At 45.0% G+C, this 25,237-nt stretch overlaps 1 protein-coding gene across 1 annotated transcript in view; it reads right to left on the reverse strand.

The window, feature by feature from the left end:
- The window catches only part of LOXL2 (lysyl oxidase like 2), a 70,517-nt gene that overhangs the window by 34,544 nt on the left and 10,736 nt on the right, over positions 1-25,237 (reverse strand). Inside the window, exon 3 of the mRNA XM_067543700.1 lies at positions 20,830-21,005. Within this exon, the coding sequence (XP_067399801.1) occupies positions 20,830-21,005 (176 nt within the window). The remainder of the gene's footprint in view (positions 1-20,829; positions 21,006-25,237) is intronic.

Raw genomic sequence — 25,237 nt, forward strand, 5'->3', positions numbered from 1 at the left:
ACTGACTTGTAGTCAGCTTAAATAGACCACTCTTCTTTTTGTTCTGAGTTGTACCGTGTCATTGCCAATGAGAAAATAAAAAAGATCAAATCGGCAGGAAATCTCTCATCTTTTATATATTTCAGTCTCCAAATCGGCTAGAACAGGTCAGCAAGAAACAACATTTCATTATCTGCCTGAAAAGCAAGCGTAAGCCACGTTTATTTTCCCCTTTCCCAATTTGTGCTCTCTCTCTTTCAAACCATACAACCCTTCAATTGTTTTAACACGGATCTAACCCTGAAGTCATTACTCAAGCAAAACTTCCATGGATAGAATCAAGAACGGCAGATGTTGGCTTTCTATTGGAAATCTAAAGGAGGGACAGGGTGAGGAATGAACAAAACAACTAAATGTATATTTCTCAGGGAATTCTTTAAAAAGGGCCGGTAATATCCTCCCTCTTCCCCCTCCCCTTCCAGTAACTCTGTGTGGGTGTGGATAGTTTCTCTCCACTGCAGGGTTCTTTAGGTTGCACTTGTATTGGCAAGTAGTCAGTGACAATGGAAGTAGAGACAGCCAGGGGCTCTATCCTTCCAACACTACTGTCTAGAACAGCCTGGCTAATGATGAAAACAGACTTAAAAACATAAAATCAGAAAGAAACATGGCAAACAACATTTAATAGCCAGAGCAGATTTTTTTTTGTTTAAACTACCACTGTCATAATTCATACACATGTTCAGAGAGAGATCAATATAGACAGAGTGCATTTATGTGGACAATAAAAATACAATATTTTTCTATTAAAGTAGCATGTAGCAGCCCCAACAGAGATTGGGGCCCCGTTGTGCTCAGGACTGTTTGTGCAGTCTGGGATTTTCAGGGGAGCCCAAGGGCATTAGGCACCCAAATCCCACTAAAATTCAGTCACGCACCCTTATTATTATGTGTATTACATTAGCACATACAGGCAAACTGGGGACTCATTGTGCTAGGTGCTGTGCATACACTGTAAGAGTCCTTGTCCTAAAGAGCTCACAGTCCAAACAGACCAGAAAAAAGTATGGGAGAAAGGCAGCATTATTATCCACACTTCACCAATGGGAAACTGAAGCACAAGGAGATTAGCCAGGTCACACAGGGAGTCTGCAGCAGAGCAGGGACTGGAACTCAGGTCTGCTGAGTCCCAGTCCATTGTACGGCCATCCTTCTACAAGACCATACTTCTCAGTCTGCCGATTCCAAAGCACTTTATTAACTAAGCCTCACAACATCCTAGTGATGCAGTGATCCTCAGCACAGCATCAGGAACAAGACCCACAACTTGACTCCCAATCCCACATATAATGATTAGATGAACTTCCCGTACTTTAAAAGGGTTCTCGCAAATAACCATCTTCATGCAGAGGTCGAGGACAGATAAAAATAAGAGAATTAACGAACATATTTGAACGTCTTGCATAACTAGCCCTCCTTTTGGAGCTGTTTAGCTAGTCTTGCATGACTTCCACTTATTCGCCCTAGCAGCTATTGAGATTTAGTTACTGTCCCATCTATCCCAAACCTCCGTTCCCCTTTGACTTGGAATTTAAGTACTAGCCTAATCCAGGCCTGGATCCAAAACCTCAGCCTGTCTCTGCGTATTAACCATCCCACCCGACTATTTTATACATAGCCAGCTCTAGCAGTTGTGTTAACATCTCTAGTGTTACATTCTCTCTGAAAGGATTGTGTTTCTTGCACTGGTGACTCACTCACTGGGATAAAGGAGATCATTCCTTCCTTGTCTGGCTCCTTTCCACAAACCGCAGTTCTTGTTTTATCCAAATGTAGTTTTGGCAGACAGTGAGCTAACATACAAGCAACAAGTAATCATCTGGCCAGGAAAACAGATTTTCTCTTCCCTGACTGAAGCTGTGTTACCCAAGAAAGGTGCACAGAGCCTACTAAAGCAAGGCAGAACAAGTGAGTTAGGTGCAAGAGAAAGCACAATAGCTCTTTGGCTAGGGTTTTTAAGCAATGGCTGAGCCACACAACTCGCTTTCAGCTAGAGCTGCAGGGTTTGAGTGAAGTAAAACAACACCCTAATCTACACTGATGTAAACAGGAGGAAAGCTAGGCAAAGTGACATTTTTTTTAAAGTGCTTATATGCAAATGCTAGACATCTAAATACTAAGATGGGTGAACTTGAGCACCTTGTATTACATGAGGATATTGCTATAACAGGCATCACAGAAACTTGGTGGAATGAGCATAATCAATGGGTCACAGTAATTTCAGGGTACAAAATATATCGTAAGGACAAAATAGGTCGTACTGGTGGGGAAGTGGCACTGTATGTGAAAGAAAGCAGAGAGTCAAATGAAATAAAATACATGAACCAAACTGTGCCATACAATCTCTATGGATAGTATTTCCATGCTTGAATAATAAGAACATGGCAGCAGGGATGTACTACTGACCACCTTACAAGGGTGATGATAATGACTATGAAATGCTCAGGGAGATTAGAGGGGCTATAAAAATAAAAAAACTCAATAATAATGGGGGATTTCAACTATCCCCATATTGGTCAGGTACACATCACCTCAAGATGGGATGCAGAGATAAAGTTTCTTGACACCTTAAATGGCTGCTTCTTGGAGCAGCTAGTCCTGGAACTCACAAGAGAAGAGGAAAGTGGAGCACAGGATCTGGTCCAAGAGGTGAATATAGCTGAACTGCTTGGCAATAGTGACCATAACACAATAAAATTTAACATCCATGTGAGGGTGGGGGGCGCCAAAGCAGCCCACCATGGTAGCATTTAATTTCAGAAAGGGGAACTACACAGAAATGAGGAAGTTAGTTAAACAGAAATTGAAAAGGTACAGTGCCAAAAGTGAAATCCCATCAAGCTGCATGGAAACTTTTTAAAGAAACCATAATAGATGCTCTATTTAAATGTATATCTCAAATTAAAAAACAGTAAGAAGAGCAAAAAAGTGCCACCGTGACTAAACAAAGTAAAAGAAGCAATTGGAAGGAAAAAAGGCATCCTTTAATAAAGAGAAGTTAAATTCTATTGAAGAAAATAGAAAGGAGCATAAACTCTGGCAAATAAAGTGTAAAAATATAGTTAGGAAGGCCAAAAAATAAGTTGAAGAACAGCTAGCCAAAGACTCAGAAAGCAACAGCAAAAAAATGTTTGTAAGTACATCAGAAGCAGACAGCAGTGGGGCCCCTGGACGATCAAGATGCTAAAGGAGCACTCAAGAAAGATAAGGCTATTGCAGAGAAACTAAATTAATTCTTTGCGTTGGTCTTCCCGGCTGAGGGTGTGAGCGAGAGCCCCAAACCTGAGCCATTCTTTTTAGGAGACAAATCTGAGGGACTGTCCCAGATTGAGGTGTCATCAGGACCAAAGCATAATTTTTTTGGGCCCAGTACAAATTTGTAACACGGGCCCCCTCCCACACACATACCCAGGGGGATTGCAGCCTGGGCCAGGCCCCCCAGAGCCTCCAGGCCTCAGTAAAGACTCTGAAGAGTTACAAAGGGATCTCACAAAACTGGGTGAGACTAGGTAACAAAATGGCAGATGAAATTCATTATTGATAAATGCAAAGTAATGCACATTGGAAAATTAGATCCCATCATTTTGTAAATATAGTTGGGATCATAATTCACTGTCACCACTCAAGAAAGAGATCTTGGAGTCATTGTGGATAGTTCTCTGAAAACATCCACTCAATGTGCAGTGGCAGTCAAAATAGCTAACAGGATGTTGGGAATCATTAGGAACCGGATAGATAAGAAGACAGAAAATATCATATTGCCATAATGTGATACGGCCACATTTCAAATACTGCATACAGATTTGGTCGCCTCATCTCAAAAAAAGATATTGGAATTAGAAAAGGTACAGTAAAGGGCAACTAAAATGATTAGGGCTATGGAAAAGCTTCCATACGAGGAGCGATTAATAAGACTGGGACTTTTCATCTTGGAAAAGAGACAACGAAGGGGGGATATGACAGAGATCTGTAAAATCATGACTGGTGTGGAGGAAGTAAATAAGTTGTTTACTCCTTCTCATAACACAAAAAACGAGGGATCATCAAATGAAATTAATAGGCAGCAGGTTTAAAGTGAACCTAAGGAAGTATTTCTTCACACAACGCACAATGAACCTGTGGCACTCCTTGCCAGAGTATGTTGTGAAGGCCAACACTGTAACGGGGTTCAAAAAAGAACTAGATAAGTTCATGGAGGATAGGTCCATCAGTGGCTATTAGCCTGCCACAGACACTCTGAGATCTTGGGCAAATCACTTCATCTCTCCACACCAGAGTTCCCCGTCTGCAAAATGGGGATGTAGCAATCTGGAGCACAGGTTGCTGGAGGGAAGACTTTGGAGGAAGCATCAGAAAGTCAATCTGTGTGCACATGGCTAGAATGCTAACTGCAGTTGCAGCACCTCTGTAAATAGTTAATAAAGAGCCAGTTTAGTTTTACAAATATGGAGCCCTCTCATGTTATTACTCAGTATGCAGTATATGAAACAGGGGTTAATTATATTTCCTCTCTCCCACCTTCTGCCTGTCTTGTCTATTGAACTGTAATCTCTTCACAGTAGGGACTCTCTCTCATGCGTGTTTGCATAATGCCTAATCTTGGCTGAGACCTCTAAAAGCTACTAGAATACAAATAAAGCCAACTACAATTCCAAGAATTGTAACGGTTCAAACCATCTATTTTTTCCCCTCCTGCTTCCTCCCAGTTTTCTCAAGTCTCTATTGGGTTTCCTTACTCCTCCTCTACAGCCTTCGATGCAGCAACTACCACATAACCAGCAGCCGAGAGTGGTTACGAAACCACACATCTCAGCCCCAGAAAGCCTGGGCCTGCGCAGAGACAGTAAAAATAAAAGTTTTGTTGCAGGTTTTCAAGAAAGATTCCCAACTTGAAAAAATTTCCTATGAATCTCTCAGCTGGTTTGGTTTCCCTGTCTGAATCAGACACTTTCTCACCGCTTTGGATCCGATTGCAAAAGGCTCACACAACCTTCAAACATTTTCCCATCACCATTTGCCATCTGGTTTGCATTAAGCAAAACAAACATAGCCTTCTCAACAATCCACTAATCTCTCCCCCAACTCAGCCCTTGTGACAGCCATTATCATTTAAACACCCATGTGGATGCAGATTAAAGCATGGATCAGAATCGATTTGGTTTCTTATTCCTGGGAATCTGGTCCCCACCCCTCAGACTCCAATATTCCTAGTTCATTTAAAAAAAAAAAATCAGGGAGTGACAGAAAATCTGCTTGTTTATCCCCTTTTCCTAAAGTACAGTTACAGCCACAAACGGGGCTAGATCATAGCTTTAGGCAGGGATTTTCCAAGAGAGTGAGGTGCCTAATTCCCAGAGAATTGGGTACCTCAGTCCCTTAGGGCTTCTTGGAAACTCCAAGCCTCAAACCATAAAAATAGAGGGGGTGTTGCTCCGGGGCTCTGAACACACACAGCAGTAGCATTGGCCTCATGGTGCAGCATTTGTCCCCCATCACATGGCCTTCGCCCCGCTAGCTGGTGCACATCTCAAAGCTATCAGGGCAAGAGTCTCCAATACGGCAAGGCAACAGACGCACAAGGACTGAGATGGGGCCTAAACCATGCACAGGGGCATAAGATGTGGGATAGGGAAGGCTCCTTACACCCTCTTATATCCCCAGCACACAACAGCCCTTCCTTTTTACAGAGGAAGCAGAAGAAATGATCGTTCATATCCTTTTTGCAATTAAAATCCTCAGCCCCAGGGCCCGTGGCATCACTCTCTAAACAGCTGCCAAGGCATTTTCCCCTCCAAACTAGCAGGCTCACAACATTCTGTTTAGAATAGGAATGACTGTTTTCCTTCATTATGTTCTCCAGCTCAACTAATTTTTTCCATCCCCGCTCAACTGTCCCAGTTTAGCATTCCCCAGGCTTTCCTCTGCTCATCAGAATGAACAGCTTTCGATCAACATTTAAAAACAAAAAGAGAGAGAGAGACTGATCCCAGCTGAGAAGATATCTTAGGCCACTTCAGCAAACCACAACAGCTGGGGGTGTTCAGATGGGCTTTCCAGAAGAGAAGCTCAATTGCCACATTAAATACACACCCACTCAATTACATCATGAGGGAGCCAGCCAGGGAACCGATAGGACCATCTAGTCTGAGCAGCTTGTGGTTTCTGCTCACTGACAGATAAGCAAGTTGAACACTTTTAAACAAATAACCATGAGTCAGTGATTCTGAACTAGTGACATCCTTAAGATGAAGGGTTAGGGTAAGGCCAGAGGGGGATTTCCAACTTAACCATACATCATGTTGTGGGATTTTGCCTCTGAACATTCTAATGTCATCATCATTAGAGCTGAATGAGAAATGCAAAAACAATGCTTGGACGTGTTCATTTGAATGTAGCTTGTAGCATGTTCACGATGCTATTTATTCACAAATATACAAGTGAATATATTTCATGTGTATGTTCACATGAAAGTTTGGAAAGCAGCTATTCTTTGTATGCATACTTGCATTAACACATTGCCAAGGGTCTCTTTGTGCTAACAGAAATTTTGGTTATTCTGTACTCACAGTTCTCCTGTTTTAGAAAGCTTTAGTAGTCCAATCAGGCAGCAGGAACAATTCCATGTAATCTTGGTAACCAATCACACTACCAGGGCTATGATTCCTTAAACAGGAGGCATTTATTAAAAATAAAAAAAACTGCATACGAGAGACAAACAGGGTTTCACAGAGTTTGAGTTCCAGCTTTGTCTCTCTGGTTTACCAGGGACCACACCATGTCTAGAACACTATACAGCACATGGAGAGATAAGGCTGGAAAATTTACTTCAAGTAAATGCACCATTATGAGTAACAAGTAGCAAATAATCAAAGTGAACAGCTCTCAAACAAGTTATTGGCTGAAATTAGTTCAAACTGCTTAAACAGATATGAATAGCAGAATCCCTCCCCACATCCTTCTTTTGGATACAGATGTCAGGCAGCAGGTTTGATCAATTTACAGTGCCAGCTCCTTCTAAGGCCATTTTTAAAATGATCAGCCAGGAGAAAGCTACCTGGGGAAATCAAAGGCAGTCAAAGCTCTGCTTTTTCTCAAAGCAGTGGCCATGCCATCTGTTTTCTCCATCTTCACAACCACTTTAGGTGTAGCCAGGCCAACAATGAACTGAGCTCAGCACTGGAATACTTTTCTGGGCCTGAGGAGGCCTTTTTCTCCTGTTAAAATGCAAGAGTTCCTGGTGAAATCATCACCCATGAGATGCAAGCATGAATCATAGCCATGGAACCAGAGCACATGGATTGATACAGCATCATAAGGTGGTAGGAATTTAAATTAATCTCCATTGTAGATGTGCACTAATGGTATTTTGGATCATGAAGAGAAGTAGGTGCACAGTCTCCCTTCTTATAATACCTGGTTTTTACCCAATGCTGTATATCAGTAGATCTCAACACTTTATAAAGGAGGTTGGTATCATTAACCTCGTTTTACAGATGGGGAAACTGAGGCACCAGGGAGAGAAATGTCTTGCACAAGATCATCCAGCAGGCCAGGGGGTCAAGCCAGGAACAAAATCCAGGTCCCTCGAGTCTCAGTCCAGTGCTTATCCGTTAGGCTATGCTCTTTATAAAACCTTAGAAAGTGAATTAAAGGCTGAATTTCCCAGTTCTCCACCCCTGTTGGTAAAATCCACAATTCACCATATTGCTGATCCCCCGTCTTCATCCTCATCAATCTTCTCTGTGTCCATGCTTCTCTTCCGTATGCTTGGCCTATCCCACTGTCTCCACAGCTACGTAAACAAATTCTTATTTTCATTATCAGCCTATTCTAAAGCACATTTCCTAAAATGGTTCTGCTTCCAAAGCGCCAAGTCATGATGGTTGCGACTCAACAAAACACAAAAACATCTCCATACAGCTCTTCACTCACCCAAGCAGTCCTCTCCTTTATTAAAACAAAGGTAACAATGTATTGACCCCCCCATCACAATGAAAGCATCGTCCAACTAACACTATACACTTAAAAGAAAAAAAACAAAACAAAACCCTATTTCTCCACCCATTCCCCATGCACTAATGCAAAGGAGATCTGCCTGGGTCTGAACATCTGCAGCCAGCCATACACATTTCTGCTGAGTAGTGTTGAGTCATTCAGAATAATCCAGCATCCCAGATGTAAAATAAGTTTGGTTAATATAGATGAGGTAGGACATGGAAGCTCCCTTAAAAACAAGAGAGTCTTGAGGGAGGAATGCCAAAACAACCACCTCCCTTACTTAGATTATAAGCTCTGTAAGGCAGAGACTGTCTTTTTGTTCTGTGTTTTTCCAGCACTTCGCACGATGGGGACCTTGTGTGTGATGGGAGCCGTTAGGCACTAATGCAATACAAATAAATAATGGTCATAATTGCAGAGGCTTTACAAGCAGCCTCACCCTTGCACTATAGATTGGCAGCATGAAGCAGGCAAAGGGGAAACGCTAGGGAAGAGGAGCAGCTGATAGACATGAGACAGAGAACAGCAGCATACAGCATCGTGGAGATTCTTCATTGCAGCCAGTGGCACTTCTGTCCTGGAGGAGAATGATACATCTCTACCTCGCAGAAGTGCTGTGAGGATAAGTTCATTAAGGGTTGCAAGTTGTTCAGGGGTTGCAGTGATGGGGAGGTGATATCAAATAGAAAGGGTTAACCATACCCCATGAGAAAAATCTAGCAAGGCCACTGCTGCAGGATGGACTTGCAAGCTCAGACCGCCCTGCAGCAGACATACCCGGGTCCCTTTCCGAACCAGAGAACATCACCGTCTCAGTTTAGCTGCCATCCAACTCAGAATTTCTGTTAGGAGACAGCACTGGGCCACCAAACCTGCCCTCAGAGCCAGTGCCTCCCACGCCATCCAAGTGACAGCCACAAACCGACCAGAGGGAACCACTTGAGCAAGTGGAAAGAACCACTGCAAATTTATAGCATTAAACAAACCCACTGGCTTAATGTAATTGTTTGTCTGGGCTTCGGCTGCCAAGACAAATGCTCCGATCCCCCCAGACACACACTGATGTTGCGTGAGGGTTTGCATTTAGAGACAAGTAAACATTTAAACTGATGCAGAGAGAGAGAGAAACAGAATTGTCATAACAAACAAGAAAATAAACCGGTTCGTGTCAAGAACACTTGAGAATGGGCATGTGAAAGCTTGTGTCCTGTGTGGGATCTGCTCTGTAGGTAAATGGGGCTTTTCAGTTTCCGTTTCCACGGCTGTCAAGCCAGCGATTTTCACCAGCACTACCATCGCCTGACAAATAGGAGTCAATTGAGTAGATTGCACGGCTCTTTGGAGCAGGGACCATCTTTTTGTTCTGTTTGTACAGTGCCTATCTAGTACAATGGGGTCCTATTCTACGACTGGGGGTTCCAAGGTGCTGCCCTTATACAATACTGTAATAATAATAATAATAATAATAATAATGATTCGAGCTGGCCCTGCAGACTGAAACCCGCCACGTTGCCCAGAACAAGGACACGCAGGAGTAAAAGCAATACCCCTTTCCTTCGCCCATCTCCCTTCAGCTGCACATTCCTGATGGATTATTTGCATTGGTGCCCACCATGTGTTAGGTACTCCCCAGAAATACAACAGGAGCTGTCAGCCTCGTCTCACCACCAAAGGACAACCAACCCTCAAGGGATGAGAGAAGAGGATGTTCCCTGGAGCCCACTAATCGATAGTGTGGAAACGAGCTAACGACCTACCACTTCTGGCCACGTTGTAACCAGCTCCTCTGAGCTGCTTGTTGTTAACATCTCAATAGGGCCACAGGAAGCAAGTGGATACTTTCTCTGGGCTTTGATCGGACGCTGAGCAAACACCCCATCAGCCCCAGGAAAACGGAGGCATGGCACGAAGAAGAATGCTCAGCCAGGCCTACAGACAGTTCTACCCATAGTCTAGCTAGTGCTGGAATGTAAACCCAGGTAGCAGTTCTATTTGTGGATATCTGAAAGCTGCAGATATATTTAGTAGTGAATCCTATAATGAAGGGGAGGGGCAGAGTTAAATATTTTTAAAAGGATGTTTTTGAGATGCTTAAAAAAACCCCTACCATGTGTCTACTTTTTAAAATTAGAGTAGGATCCCCTTACCGCAGCAATAAAATTGCTAAACAACAAGGTAAAGTAGCAACAAGTATATTTAAACTATATTTAGACGACACAAGGTGGTGAGACAAGCTATTTGAAAAGCAGGCCATGAAAATTTATGGCAGAAAGCGTATCCTCATGCTTTTGTGGAGACCACAAACAGCAGAATAAATTAGACGGCTGCCAATGTCTGGTGAAGCCTTTGAAAAACATTTGAGATTGGATTCTTCTTTACACTAAGGTTCCTTTTACTCCACTCTGGCATGAAAAGGGTACATTTCTACCTACTTTGAAGGCACCTTTACAGCGCCCGAAGGGAATCAGGGGGCCTTAGTGTAACTGAAAATCACTCCCGTGATGCAGAGATTCTTTGCCTTAGATCATGCTTGTTCTACCGTGAGTCTGTATCTTTTTACATGATAGACTAGCAGAAGAACTGGAGAGACCATGTGGGGTGGGGAGTCAGGACTGTTGGGTTCTACTCCCAACCCCTCCGTTACGCTGTGATTTTTGTTCAAGTCACTTAATAGGTTTAAAGATCTGCTCTTTAAGCTTTCTTGCTTCTTTACCCCGTCTGCAAAATGGGTATCTAGGACAAAGGGACATCGAAAATCTTAATTAAATGGTTATAAAATGCTTGGGAAGAAAGAAGCTAGCATTGCAATGCATTAAGTTTTCCATAGTAGCTATTATTGCTACTCAGGGTGTATATTTCTAACACTTATTGTACCTTTCTTATAAGTTCTCAAGGAAATCCAATGACAACGCATCGCTGTATTCAGAGGCATACACGGACCTCCTTCCCCCAAGAGCAACTTGATTTACTTTTTCCATCTGGCACACACCCTGCTTAATGCTTGCAGGGCCCTGGAAATATACAATTTGTCTCATGGTTTGTCTAGAAGCCATGCCACTGTGAATAGCCTCGGTTATATGCTCCACAATCATGGCTAGACCCAAGCCATAAATCAAGCCACTAATGTGGATGAGAGAGAGAGAGAGAACACAGCTTCACACTTTATCCTGGGGGGTTTTTTTCCCGCCCCCCAAAAAAATGGAATCCAAAATAATTTCTAAAACCTGGATAAAACATAACGAGTTAAACCCGCCTCCCTGAAGACAACAGAGTTACACCAGGGATGCAATTGACCCTATATAATGTGTATGTACTGTGGCAAATGGCCGACTTCACTCTAGTGGGTCTCACGCTCTTGCCTCTCGTAGTGGGCCAGGGCGTCACCATCTCCCCAGTCCCGCCCGCTCCTCCGGGTCCCAGTCCAGGGGCCCTAAGAGTAGCAGCTATGAGCTGCTGGCACCATACTTGCAGCTGCAGTCTTTTCCCTTGGGATAATTTTCCACCCCCTCCATTTTTCTGGTCTCTCAGGCCCTGCGTCCTTGCCGCCTGGACTAGGCTCTCTTACCCAGGCCCCTGTGCCTGGGGCAGTGTCTCAGTCCTGCCAGGGGCAGGTTTCCCCCCTCCTGTGCCCAGCACCTCTCTCAGGGCTCTTCCACACAACACTGTACTCCTGTCTGCTCTGCAGTGCAGCGCAGCACAGCACACTTACTCCTCCAGCTCCTGCCTGTCTCTCTGGAGCAGCACCTGGCTGGGCCTTAATTGGCCTCAGCTGCTCCTAATTGCCCTCTAATGACTCTGCTTAGTCTAAGGGGAACAGAGCCCTGAGCATTCTGGGGCTAGTCTTCTGAAACCTTCCCCAGTGCCCTGTGACCATTCTAAACAGATCGCCCAGAGCCTCATCTTAACTCTCTGGAGTAAATACTAAGAGCCAACTTTTCTCAGGTTCTCTGACTGTGACTAGGTGCTGGCAGGTGAGGTCCCAACTGCAGCATCCCCTGCAGTGTATCGAGCACAAGGGAGAGAGGAGTGTGTGATTTCTGCTGCTAGCTCTGCCCATGACTTGACTGTGGGCAGGGCCCTTCACCTCACACCACAGCATGCCAGGTCGCTCCCTTCGAGTCAATGGCATTTACTTATAGCATTTCCCCAGGGCAGTCTTTCCCGATATAAAAACGGGGACGCCTACCTCGCAGGGAGACTGAGCTTTAACTAACGGGTTTAAGTGCTGGGCTCATGCTGTATTAAGTTGCTGGTGTGAATGTGTCTCCTCTGAGTTGTGTTGGGCTGCTGAACCTCATGCACATACACTGGCAGTTGTCGTTCGGATAGTCAGGACACTGCTGGGCACTTGCTGTCCGTGGCAGAGCCAACGTCCCTTCAGTGCCTCAGATGCAGCTTACGGTAGCACAATTAAGTGCTGCTAGAGGTTGGAAATAATTCATAGGAATCTACTTCCCCAAGCTCTCCTATCACTGACCAGCACAGCACCCTGTAGAAGCTGGCTACCCCGTGTACAGTAAGAGGAAGCAGTGTTAGGTCTATCTGAGCAAACAAGCCAGTGGCTAGGCAGAAAGTGAGATGCAGGCACTCTCATGCCAGTTGTCTCAGGAAGATCTCTCCAGTACAGTACTGGAGCAATCTGCATTCAAGTTGAGAAGGAGCCACCGTTATCAAACTCTGTTCAGATCCTGTTCAGGATACAGTTGGACCAAGCTACAGATTTACAATCAAACATTCTGCCTCTTCCAATACGTTCATTGTTTTTCATTTAAAAATAAATCTGCTGGGGGGGGGGGGGGGGGGGGGAGAGAAAGAAAACGCCAACCACCAGTTCTCCCTATGAGCGGTCCTGTGGCCCAGCTACACAGTTTGCCTCCTGAAGTGGATGACGTAGTAGATGAAAGTGATGACAAGGACGACAGAAACAGAAAGTGAGATTGAAAATGAAGATGACAAGGATCATCACTTGAAGATCACTCTCCTGCTGCCCGCTGCCCTCGCTATCTCACGGTACGTGTAGCATATCCATGTAAGTACACACGTAAAGATTGCAGTAAACAGATCAACACATTCAATTTGCCCCTCTTTCCATTCACTAAGCTCAGCATTTAGCACTCCTCACTACTCCGTCTGTGCTCCCTTTCCATTTACACCCAGAAACCCAGTTAGTGTCTGGTTAGCCACACACCTGCCCTGTTTCCAGTCCAAGACAGATGCCTGTTAGCCCCGTAGTGGCTTGCTGCTTACTAAAACAGGCAAGGGAGAGCGATTCACTGGAGAGCAGTGATTACCCTCAGCAGTGAAAGATTTGCCTCTCTTTCCCTTTTAAGGCTCCCAGAGGCAAGGAGGTATTAGCACACGAGCCCAAGCTACAGGTCTCTGCTCTCTGTGACATTAATGAGACACTGTCTGGCTATTTAGACTATGCACACTATTTTTTTTTTCCAGGAGAGAAAAATTTCCCTCTGTAAAATTCACTCCGTGTAATTTAAACTTCACAGCATTGCTGAGCAAACACCCCTTTCCTAACTTAGAGAAGCTGAGTGTTTGCACAGCCCTGGAGAAGGGGCAGCAAGCTAACAAGCTTGCAGCACATGAATGGGGCTGCTCTGGTATGTGCATTTTTAGGATCACCCCCAAGAAACGATCCTTTGATTAAATCCCAAGGGTAAAACACGCAGCGACCACAGAAAACATCTGGCAGGAATGAAGAGGTTTTTCTGAGTGGTTGAAAACTTGCCCTAAATCTGTTCTTTCTAGCCTGGTTCTCTTCATTTTGTGGCCGATCTTCCATCACTAACTTGTGGTTGTGACATTTCAGCCTGTCCATCTTTTAACCCATCTGTTGCACAGGCCAGATCACAAACCCTATTGAAAGTAATGGGACAACCCAGGCAATTGTTGCACCAATGGGTGTCAGGAACTCATCTCTTGACTTACAGCGAGGGGCCCGGATTCACCAAGCCATGAATGCAATACAGGGGACACAACAGCAGCAGCGGGTCTGTGACAGGGTGTGTATACAACATCCCCTTTGTTGAGATCATTACAGTTGTTGGCCATATGTAGTAACAGGTTTCTCCCAATCGCCAGCAGAAATGTCCAGCCTCACAGGGCTGGTCTACACTGGAGTCTTCTGTGAAATCCACACCCTTTAGAGATGGAGGTAGGCTGGTCTAAGTCACAATGTCGACAGCACTAGGTTGACAGAAGAATTCTTCCATCAACCCAGCTATTGCCTCTCGAGGAGGTGGATTAACTAAAGCGATGGGGAAACCCCTCCAGTCGTTGTAGTGACTGTCTACATGGAAGCGCTACAGCGGCGCCACTGTAGTGTTTTAAGTGAAGACATAGGCAACTGCTCGCCACCATGTCCGTGAGCTGCATGCTTTGAGGGCAGTATAACAGATGTTAAGCAAAGCATCTAGCAGCATGGAGGTGCAGCAGATCAGAGTGCGTTCTGTCCTGTTTCCCCGGGGCCAGAAACCTTTGTTCATATCTGGGCTGTGCTCACATGACCAGCTTTCTCCTGCTACCGGTTCTTGTTGGGAACCGGTAGGTAGGATAGGAGTACATGACCATGGATGATCAGGGAAAAAGCCAGTGGGCTGCAGTGGGGAACTGGGTGGCAGTGACATTAATAAAGCATTTTGAGATCATCAGATGAATAGGGCGAAGGGCTGTTTGAATACCTCCTTGCCATGCGACGTGAACAGTTTAAACAGCTGCACCATGAGGTTTTGTCTAACCACCGGTTTTTCTATAATACAAGGACCCCTGTGTTGCTGCACGAAGTGGGTTTAAGGACATGGATGCACAGGACTGCAAATCGTTAGCAGGAATGAAAGGCCTGGGGGAAAGTTCCTTTTTTCCATCTGCTAGGAGAATTACGGTTTCAAAGAAGCTATGAGCAAGTCTGTTCCTTCAAGTCAAGATGGGGGCGGAAAGGGCACGGAAGAGAAGAGACAATCCTCAGGCTATGGCAAGAGCTGTAATGGAAAAATCTTTCTGATTATACACACAGACCAGGCTTTCTATAGTCATCCCTGGAAAATTTCATCCTCTACTCTTTACTTGCAGTGTTTCCAGTTTGGGAACTGGAGAGACATTTTCCAATAAAAATAACCTCTGCCTGAGGGATATAACGTTGCCTTATGAGAGTGTAAAGATTTTGCCAGTTTGATTTTAGGAATCGGGGGGAGGGGTCGTCAACTCCTCAGCTGGCGTAAGCCCACATAGCTCCACTGACTGAGTTTCACTGAAATGAAGCGACACTGATTTACACCAGCTAATTACAGATGGGGAAATCTAAAGCAGAGAGAAGTTAAAAGTCTCTTTCCCAAAGGTCCCAGAGGGCGTCAGTGGCAGGTCTGGTAATAGAACTCAGTCCTGTGTCTTAACTACAAAAGTGTGTATTCCCCCTAAAGCCTGCCAGACCCCCTCACCCATACACTGTCCCCTTCGGCTCAGGAACATGGTAGAGTTTCTCTCCAGATTGTGCGCTTGCAAGGAGTACTGGCAGCGGCACGCATGAGAAGGAAGGAATGAGGGAAAGCCACAACTTCACTCTTGGTGAGCAGCTGTAGCAAGATCAGGGCTGAAATCCTGTTCCCAATGATTTAAATGGGGCTGAAATTACACTGGGGAAGTCATACATTCCTCCTTAAAAAGGGCAACTTCTCTTCTCCCTCTGTTCCTTTGCTCTAGCTGAACAGGGGAAATAGATAATCCCTTAGGACATGTCTACACTGCAATAAAACCATCCGTGGCTGGCCCGCATCAGCTGACTCAGGCTTGTGGGGCTATAAAATTGCAGTGTAGATGTCCAGGCTTGGGCTGAGGCTGGCGCACTGGGACCTTCCCTTCCCCTCACAGAGTCTCAGAGCCTGGACTGCAGCCTGAGGCCGGACATTTACATTGCAATTTTATATCCCTGCAGCCCAAGCCCACGAGGCTGAGTCAGAGGACATGGGCCAGCCACAAGTGTTTTATTGTGGCATAGACACAGCCTTAGATTAAAGCATTTAGCAGTGGCAGCATCTTATAACGGATAGGATTAGCACTCGGAACCCACTTAGAGAGAAATGTCACTTGAAGTGGACTGGAGTATCACTTTAAAGCATGAAAATCTACTGAAGAAATCTGGGACTCCTACAATCAATACTGATAGTGAAGTGGAATCACTGAACTCGCCCACGTAAGCAGGTTCCATTGTACATAGTCACGCTATCCTCCTAAGCATTCATTTACGAAATGCCACACTTGCGAAGAATTAGGCCTGGGCTGCAGGAGAAAGCTGCAGTGGATTAGTTAAAGCGGCAGTTTTACAGTGGTGCAAACCCCGTATTTCAGTTTAAATCAAGTTTATTTTCGTTTAGCTGAAATTTGATTCGGAATCAGTTTAAATTAAACTGAACTAAGGATGTCCACATGGGAGGTTTGCATTTGTTAAAAGTGATTTAAATTAAACCAATGGAATTTTCTTACTTAGACCGGGATGTGATGCTCCGGCTTGATCAAGAATTTCAGGCTACCATAACCTCCAGTAACTTCCATCTGATTGAAAGTGGATGAGTGGAAGACGACTGCATGGGGTGGACTATAAGCAAAAAAGTAGGAGTGTATAAAACAACATAGGTTCCTTTGGTGAATCTGAGTAAGATGTGTAAGATTCTCAGGCATGCAATGGGAAAACAAAGGCTTTCAACATTCATTCGCACAGGCCGCCTGACCTCCCTGTTCGGATCTTGTGACCCTCTGATCTCATCACTTTGGGCTTGAAACTATGTTGTACCAACTGCTAACAAGATAAAGCGAAGATTAGCCGGGGGAGGGGGAGGTTAGACATTTGGTGACTTGCTGTTACCGAAAAAATACCTTTGGAAAGGAATTTTTAGAATTCAGAGCAGATCACCCTTGGCCTTTGCCTTGGTCGTCCCGTACTAAAACAGCAGAAGACAGGAACTTTCAGCGGCCCCTGACCTCTCAGGGGGAGATGATAAAACGGGTTTGGCTGTGCACAGTACGAGCAATAGCATGTTTGTGTCCTACTTTAGGAGGCCCCAGCAGTTCAGGCAAAGTGATGTGCAGGAGGTGGGAACACACCAATATGGAGCCACATTTTCAGCTGGTGGAAAGCAGCGTAACTCCATCGATTTCAACTGAGCTACACCAAGCGGTGTGCTGACAATCAATGGAGTCATTGTTAGCAGGGGAAGGAGAGGGATTTTGAGAACTAGCCCCTTTCTTCTTTCCTACCTTTGAAAGGTTTCAGGAGATAGTCACATGCACCAGCCAAAACTCAGGCTTTCCTCTTCCTTTCTGGCCTCTTTCATGCTATAATTAGAGGCCAAATATTTCAAGCATTTTGGACTCTAAGTCCCTATTTAGGCATTTAAATAAGAGAGGCTAGATTTTCAGGAGGTGCTGAGCACCCCTTGGGAGCTCCAGATGAACATCGGACCACTCTCGCAAGGAGGCTGTGCAGCCAGGTGGATAAGACACTAGACTGTGATGCAGGAGGTCTGGATTTTATTGCTGGCTCTGCAACTGATCTATTTGGTGACCTTGGGGTCAGTCACTTCACCGCCCCGTGCCTCAGTTTACCCCAACTTACTTCTTTTGTTAAGTGCCCCGAGATCTAGAGATAAGAGGTACATATTATTAGGTCATAAATAAATGTGTGGCAAGGGTCATCCAAATGTATAGATGCTGAAGATTATCCCACCTTGTTCAAGCCTCTAATAGAAAGAGAGGGCTGGATGTGCCATGGCAACAGAGCTGGACTAAGGAGCTGATTCTGCAGTCTTTACTAAAGGTAGACACGGCAACCTTCCATTGACACAAGAGGAAGAATGATCTTGTGGTCACCAGACTGATCTGAGATTCGGTCTGGGTTCAATTCTTTCAATCCACAGATTTCCTGTGTGGTCTTTGGCCAAGTTATTTACTCTCTCGCTCTCTGCCTCAACTGCCCATTTCTAGAATGGGATTACTAATGTTTACTGACATCCGAACAGGGTCTTATAAGAACCTAGACAGATTGAGGATACTCCGCCTGTGGTAGGATCAGGACCCTAAAAGATTAGTTCAACTTTCTTTGCACCAAACAAAATGTTTACGTCACCAATGCTCCCCTGCTCTTCCTATGGGGGCTGCTACTGTCATTTAAGCATGAATGGTCAGAGTTATGCACAGCTTCAGAGATCAGCCAGCCCACGGAGACTTGAACTTATTTCACGCTTTTCCATGCTCCTGTGGAATCTTATTAGTGACTCATTTGTACCATTTAAACTGCTTAAACTTTGCTTAGAAAGTATCAAATGAATCAAAGCCTCAAAAGCAGCAGAAAGTCAGAACAAACCAGCCTTAAGTTAACCCAATGTGTTTAACGCATTAGTCGAATGCTCTGCTTTTCCATTAGCTAAGCACTAGAGTTCTAGATTTTGTGATTAATATCGAAAGCATCCCCGAGTGAGATGACCTCTGTCTAGACTGATGCATGTTTTCCTCCAGCCTCTGTGTTGAAAATTCCAGGGTGGCTATGGGGAAGCAAGCATCTGCCAAAGCCATCTCTGATATCCCATGATTTCGTATATACTCCCCTGTAACAATGGTGCCATTGAGCTGGTCACTGAGAGATCCCTGTTAGGATGTGAACGGCCTCATTTCCCTTCTTACTTATTTACGTGACGCTGCTAAGGAGACGGCGAAGGGAAATGTGTGAACGTCACTGTAGCAATATCTCACACATCTCTGATGCCTTTCACAAGACAGTGTCAAAGCTCTTCACACATGAACCAATTTAAGCTACACAGCACCCACGTGAGGTAGGTCAATAGCATCGGGTGGGGAAACTGAGATACACAGAAGCTAAATGGCTTTACCCAAGGCCACAGCTAATCAGTGGCTGAGCCAGAACTCTCAGTCCCTCGCTCTAGCCACTGAACCAGCGCTCAAAACTCAGTATTTTTCTCCTCTTTCACAATGCCACTGATGTATTTCCCATCTCATTTTTCTGGGAAATGGGGGGAGAGGGAGCAGAGGGAGGTAGGGCTTCTGGCACTGGGTTTTCTTTCACCCACTAAGGTGTGAATGCCAGCGCTTATGCCACTTATACTCGGAAAGGGTGGGCGTTTGTCCTCCTCTAGTGGCTAGTCCACACAAGAGGTGTATGAGTCTGCCACAGTAACCATTTTGGGGGGGTTAAAGTCCTTAAACCCAAGCAGTAGAGATTCCTGCTTTAGGAATGAAGGTCACGGGTTCAAACCCTGCAGGCTGCTCAAAGAGGGTCAAGCTACATAGTGGCACCCAACTTGGGGCCTGAACCCATGAGCCCGGGAATAAGAGTCTCATGGGCCATAAACTCACTCAGGCAGAGACTCGGACCATCAGACAGTTTGAAGAGTGCAAAAGGTGAGAGTTTTTCACCATTCCCCTTCATCACGGAGAGCTTTCCCCCTCTGTCCCCATGCCATGGACCACTACATTTCTTCACCATATGCACTATATTTACCATTCTCTAGTGGAGGAATCTGTAGGAACCAAATGTTAAAAGGTTATTCCTAGTTATTCTGCAGCCAACAGACCAATTGAATAATCTTGTTTTAAAATGCATTAAAAAAACAAAACAAAAACAAAAGAAACACATCAACTATTGTTTCAGGTTGTAAAACATTGTTTCAGGCCAGGACTTAGCCGCAGAAACCACTCTGTGGTATCTCAAATACCATGGATTCCCCCCTAGACTCAGACTAGGATAGAACACTGGTAATTAGATGGGATCTGCTGGCAATTGACAACTAAGGGTGATGACTGTATTTGCGTATTAAAATACTATAGCACTGCAAAAAGCAACTTTGCGCTGTCTCATCACTAGTAGTTTTCAACCTGAAGACTCATAGAAATCAAAGACAATTATTTGCTCACTTAGCCCATCCTTTTTCCACTACTGGATTATTCCTGACCATTTATTCTCAAGGAGTCTGTCAAATCTAGTTTTAAAATGACACAAGCAACAAAGCTTCCATCATTTCCCATGGGAAACTATCCCGCAGCCCAATAGCCTAACCTCCCAGTTAAGAACTTTTTCCTGATGTCATCTACACTTGTTAAATTTCATCCCATATTTTAAAATATCCGCATTTGTCCTTAATTTACTGCTGACAAAAATCAAGCTATCTAAGAAAACATACTGGAATATTTGCTTGCTGTTATAGCTGGATATTATGCTATTCTTAAGACAGAAAGTCGGACTCAAGCTGAGTTGTTGTTTGCCATTAAACAGATACGTTCCACCCTGAAGTCCGCTGTATTTTAATACCGAGAGAAGTGATTCTTGTAAACTGTGTATAGTTTGTAAAGGGCCTTGTGGTTCTGCATACCAGAAAGGCACTATGTATTATTGTTCTTGATTATTTATATTACAGAACCAGCTAGAGGTCTTGAATGATATCAGTGCCTCACAGTGGAGGATCTGTAATATCTATAACATCTTATATCGTAACATGTATACATTAAGACTAAGTAGATAAGAAAAGTACCACCCATCGGACAACACACAAAAGCATCATGCAGCGCTGAGAGATACCAGACAGGATCATTTCTCAAACCCAATATGTGACAAGGGCTTCAATGAAAACCCCAGCTCTGAACATCTCATGTGCTGGGAAAGTTTGAGCACAGATCTGAATGCTGCAGGTTGAGCCATCTCTGCCAACAATTTCAGTGTTTCTAATCAGCTTGGCAAACATGAGCATTGGATCAGTTCCATCAAGTTTTAAGTGCATTTACCTCAATTTGGTTGAGTAACGACTTGTCAAACTTGAAGCCGGGAATTCTCTTTTCACTACACACTACTCCCACGTCTTCGGTGTGTTTGCAGTCTGTGACACCCCAGCCGTTTGTGGTACATGCTGCCAATGTGGCTTCTCTGCCAGTACAGTGGACATTGTCCATCCAGATTTTGCCTGAGAAGGAAAGAATAGAATGATCTGAGATATCAGTGGGCCAACTGCAGAGAGAGTAAATCTAGATTCACTAATAATTGGTCTAAAATGAGCCAGACACACCAGTTCTGCTAAGTGTGTGTCCCCCACTTTAGTAAGATTCAAAGTAACCCCTGTCAATAGAAGGTTTAAAATCTTCACTTAAAATAAACTAAGCAAACAGCTAAGTCAATTCAGTCTGTCCAGGCCTGTGCAGAACCCACCTAAGGTGTTTATAAGCCAGAAACACAACGGTTAAATTGAATAAGGTACGTGTTTCGAGCTCGATTCTGAACTGGTGTAAATCCATTGAAGTTAATGGAGCTACATCGATTTGAGAATCTGCTCTCCAATATCCAAGAGCAACTAAGTTTGCATTACGATACACAGTCCAGAATTCCCAAAATGATTGAGTTGGGGGGCCCAAGCTGAGACACCTTACAAGGCCTCATTTCCTGACCGTGCCGAGCACCCACCCTCTGAAAATCAGCTCCTTTGAAGGGGTCTCATGTTGGACACCCAACAATCAAGTCACTTTTCAAAATCTTCACCACCTCAAGGACTGAAAAAAGCTTAATTTAAAATATTAAGCCTGTAGTGCAGTCATTTCTGATCAATACACGATACCGCGCTGACGCTGAGCTCAGTATTCTGTGCTGTGTACATAGCAACTGATTCCTGCCCTAATGAGCACGCCAGGCAGTGTGTCTCTCCGCAGCGAGTCCTGTTTCACAATGTGGAACAAAGAAAAGTCCTTTTTTTGTTGCGTGCCACCCCCGCTGCCATTTGCATCAGCACGCAAAGAGGAGGCAGGCCAAAGTGATTTGAATGATCAACTTCCTTGCGGTGAAAGCCAGCGTCCCCTGATGATGGCCACTTCAGAGCGTCTGCTGTCAGTAGGTCCTCTCGGCTCAGTTGATTAGACCGTGGCCTCCAATCACACATGCCATGAATCAGTTGTCTATATTTAAGGCCTCTTGCGTCCTCTCTAATATATCAAATCCGCATTGTAACTTCCTTTTGGAGAGAGCTCTGAGTTTTGATTGAATCTTGTCATTTTGTATGTATTTTGGCCCAAATATGGGTGTCTAGTGACCTGGGAGGTCTGGAATGTCTGATGCCTCACTGAGCACCTTAACGAGCCTGATTCTCAGACAGTACTGAGCCTTCACTTGCTGAAAGATCAGGTCCCCTTAAGGCGTCTCCAGTTGTCTTGTGATTTTAGGTGCCCAACATCTCAGCCATGCTCTCCCTGCAACAGCAGATGAAGGTGAAAGCGGCAACAGCATCACATGGAATCTACCTTCCCAACACTGGACTTCGTGTGGTGCTCATCCCTGAAGTCTCTAGGGCCCGATGCTTAGAAGCACTGAACATTTGCAGCACATAGGGACTTCAGCGGGAGTTGTGGGTTGTCTGGGAAAAAAAAATCAAGCCCTACGTGCTTAACCCACACAGGGGTTGTTCCACATGTGGGGATCAGAAATAGATTCCCCTTCCTCCAGCTGTAACACGCCATTCTGACTTACCTTTCAAAGTGGAAGGGATAGGACCTCCCAGGCATCAATGCTACCGTGTTATCTACAAGGGATCTGAATTGCGCCCCCAGGTCCAAATCCTGGTTCCTGTGCTGAATCTATATGAATGGCCTTGGTCTAACACAAGCTCTTGTGATGGTCACATGGAAGGAATCCCCATCTCTCCCAGTTTTGCAGCTACTGAAAACACCAGGGCAGCCTCTGCAATGGCTGCATTTCCCCCCCCCCATTCCCATATCTGTCTCTCTAGGTGCCTATATATCCCCCATCGCCAGAGCCTCAGAGGGTGTGATTACACCACAACCAAATACCCACAGCTGGCCCACATCAGCTGACTCAGACTTACGGGACTATAAAATGGCAACACAGATGTCTTCACTGGAAATGTATAGCTCCATGAGCTGGAGGCTGCTGTGGGTGTTTGATTGCAGTGCGTGTAAGACCAGGGTTTGAACTCAGGCTCAAGCCTAACCCCCCCTTTCCATCTACACAAATCATGCTTACCCAGGACCCTGTGGGGGTGGAGGGTCCAAGCCACAGTCAAGCTGGGATCCGGAGTTCAAGCCCTATTTCTTTGCAATGTAGAGACAGTTCCACTGGACTCATGCTCTACGAGTCTGCCAAAAGCATTCCACAATCCCACAGGCCGACTTCCTTTGTCCTTTGGACAGTCCAATTTGGTGAACAGTCAAGGTTTCCCACACTGCACCATGAACAAGGGGCTGGAGCAGCCAAAATGTGAGGCGGGCGCTAGATAGTCTGCAATATGGTTGGCTGGACTCAGGCCCATACAACACCATGTAGATGCTGGAGCCCCAGGTTGGGGCTCAGGGTTCAACAATTTCTAACCTGGGGTTACAAATGATGCAAACACTCATGCCCACAGTTAACAAACCCAGGGTCTGCTCACTCAAGTTCTACTAACCACAGACTTCCACTTCTATCTTCGATGTAGATAGATCTCGAGACCCTAGTGCCTCATGCAGCTGCCAGTTGATTCACCATATCCTGGACCCACCAGGCATGCTGTTCCTCTCTTCCAGACCAAGCCATGCTCAAACCCCACACCCACCCCACAGCAATGCAGAAATTGCCCTTGTGAAGCCCGACTCCCTGCATCATACAGAGAAGGAGCGAGCGCTCTAGCGTGGCTCAGACGCTAATGTTTTGTTTCAAATGTCATGGCCTCTCTCTCGGAAATCTCCTGCTGGACGGTAGAAGCCAAGATCCACAATGTGGGACAACATGCGCGGTTTCAAATTTCTCTCACGTCAATTTTAAGCCTGCTTGCTTTTTATGGGGGAAATGTATAGCTATGAGTGTTAAAGAACGGGTATTAAAAAACTATGGACCAAATTCATCCTCCGTGTAGCTGCATGGAATGAGTGGAGTACATCTAGCATGAACCTGCTATGCTTCATGCGACCCAGCATAAAATATTCAGTAGGCAAACATTTACTTATGGTAAATAAAAGACAGTTAAACATACATTTATTGAGATTTGACAGCTGTGTGGTGGTTATGCAGCTATTCAACTTCAAACATGCTTTTCATAATCAATTTCTACATATAACAAACCAATATTTGCCTTCCTAAATCTTAATTCAAGGCATATTTGGAAGCCCCCAGTTTGAAGTGTGATCGGGTTGGTGTCTCATCTGTAATAGTCCACTTTACATCCAAGCCATCTGTATGTAATATCAAGGAGGAGAAAAACCAAAAACACAGACAGTTTCATGTAAGGTTTGGCCTGATGAGAACACTGCCCCTTGCCAGAGCTAGTATGTTAGTTTCCTGAACGATTACTATAAAGTGTGTTTAGTTACATAATTAGAAACGCAGGCTGGGGGGTCTTACAAGCTAGTCCAGAAGCCACTCAAGACAATCTGCCACCCTAGGCAAAATTTCAGTCTGCTGCCCCCTTCCTACCAGTAACAGACAGTCCCTTACAATCTAAATGGTCAAGACACAGGGTGGGAGGAAGGAAGGATTATTATCCCCATTCTACAGATGGGGAAACGCGACACACAGATCAAATGACTTATAGAAGGTTGTAGACTCGGAGTTTAAGGTCAAGAAGGACCACCAGATCATATATTCTGACCTCCTGTATATCACAGGCCACGGACACCACCCAGCTCTGCACCCTAAACCTGACAACTGAAATTAGACCAAAGTAAATGAAACCCACAGGAAACTAGACTATTATGTGCCACAGGCAGAGAATAGGAGGGACCAAGGTGCACCGGTGCCTGAGACCCCTGCAGTGGCAGGGAGGTGATTAAGTGAGATATACCCAGATAACCATGGCAGGTGATCTGCACCCACATGCTGCAGAGCAAGGTGAAAAACCACCAAGGTGATGGCCCAACTGACCCTGGGGAAAACTCCTTCCTGACCTCACTTAGGGTGATCAGTTAGATCCTGAGCATGTCAGCGAGAACCAGCCAGCTGAACATCTGAGAGAGAGAATGCCCAGTGCCACCTCAGAGCCCTGGCCCACCCCGTCCAATGTCCCATCTCCAGCCATGGCTATCTCTGGTGCTACAGAGAAAGGAGATCAACGACAAGCATTACCACCCCAGAAAAGATGGGCGGAAAATATCCCTTCCTGACCCTTGCAGGCAGCTGGCCGAAACCCTGAAGCACGAGTTTTTGGGAACAAAAGATATAAAG

This window comes from Emydura macquarii, unplaced genomic scaffold, assembly GCF_026122565.2.
Source record: "Emydura macquarii macquarii isolate MOO-44397 ecotype Brisbane River unplaced genomic scaffold, CSIRO-AGI_Emac_v2 contig_967, whole genome shotgun sequence".
Lineage (NCBI taxonomy): Eukaryota > Metazoa > Chordata > Testudines > Chelidae > Emydura > Emydura macquarii.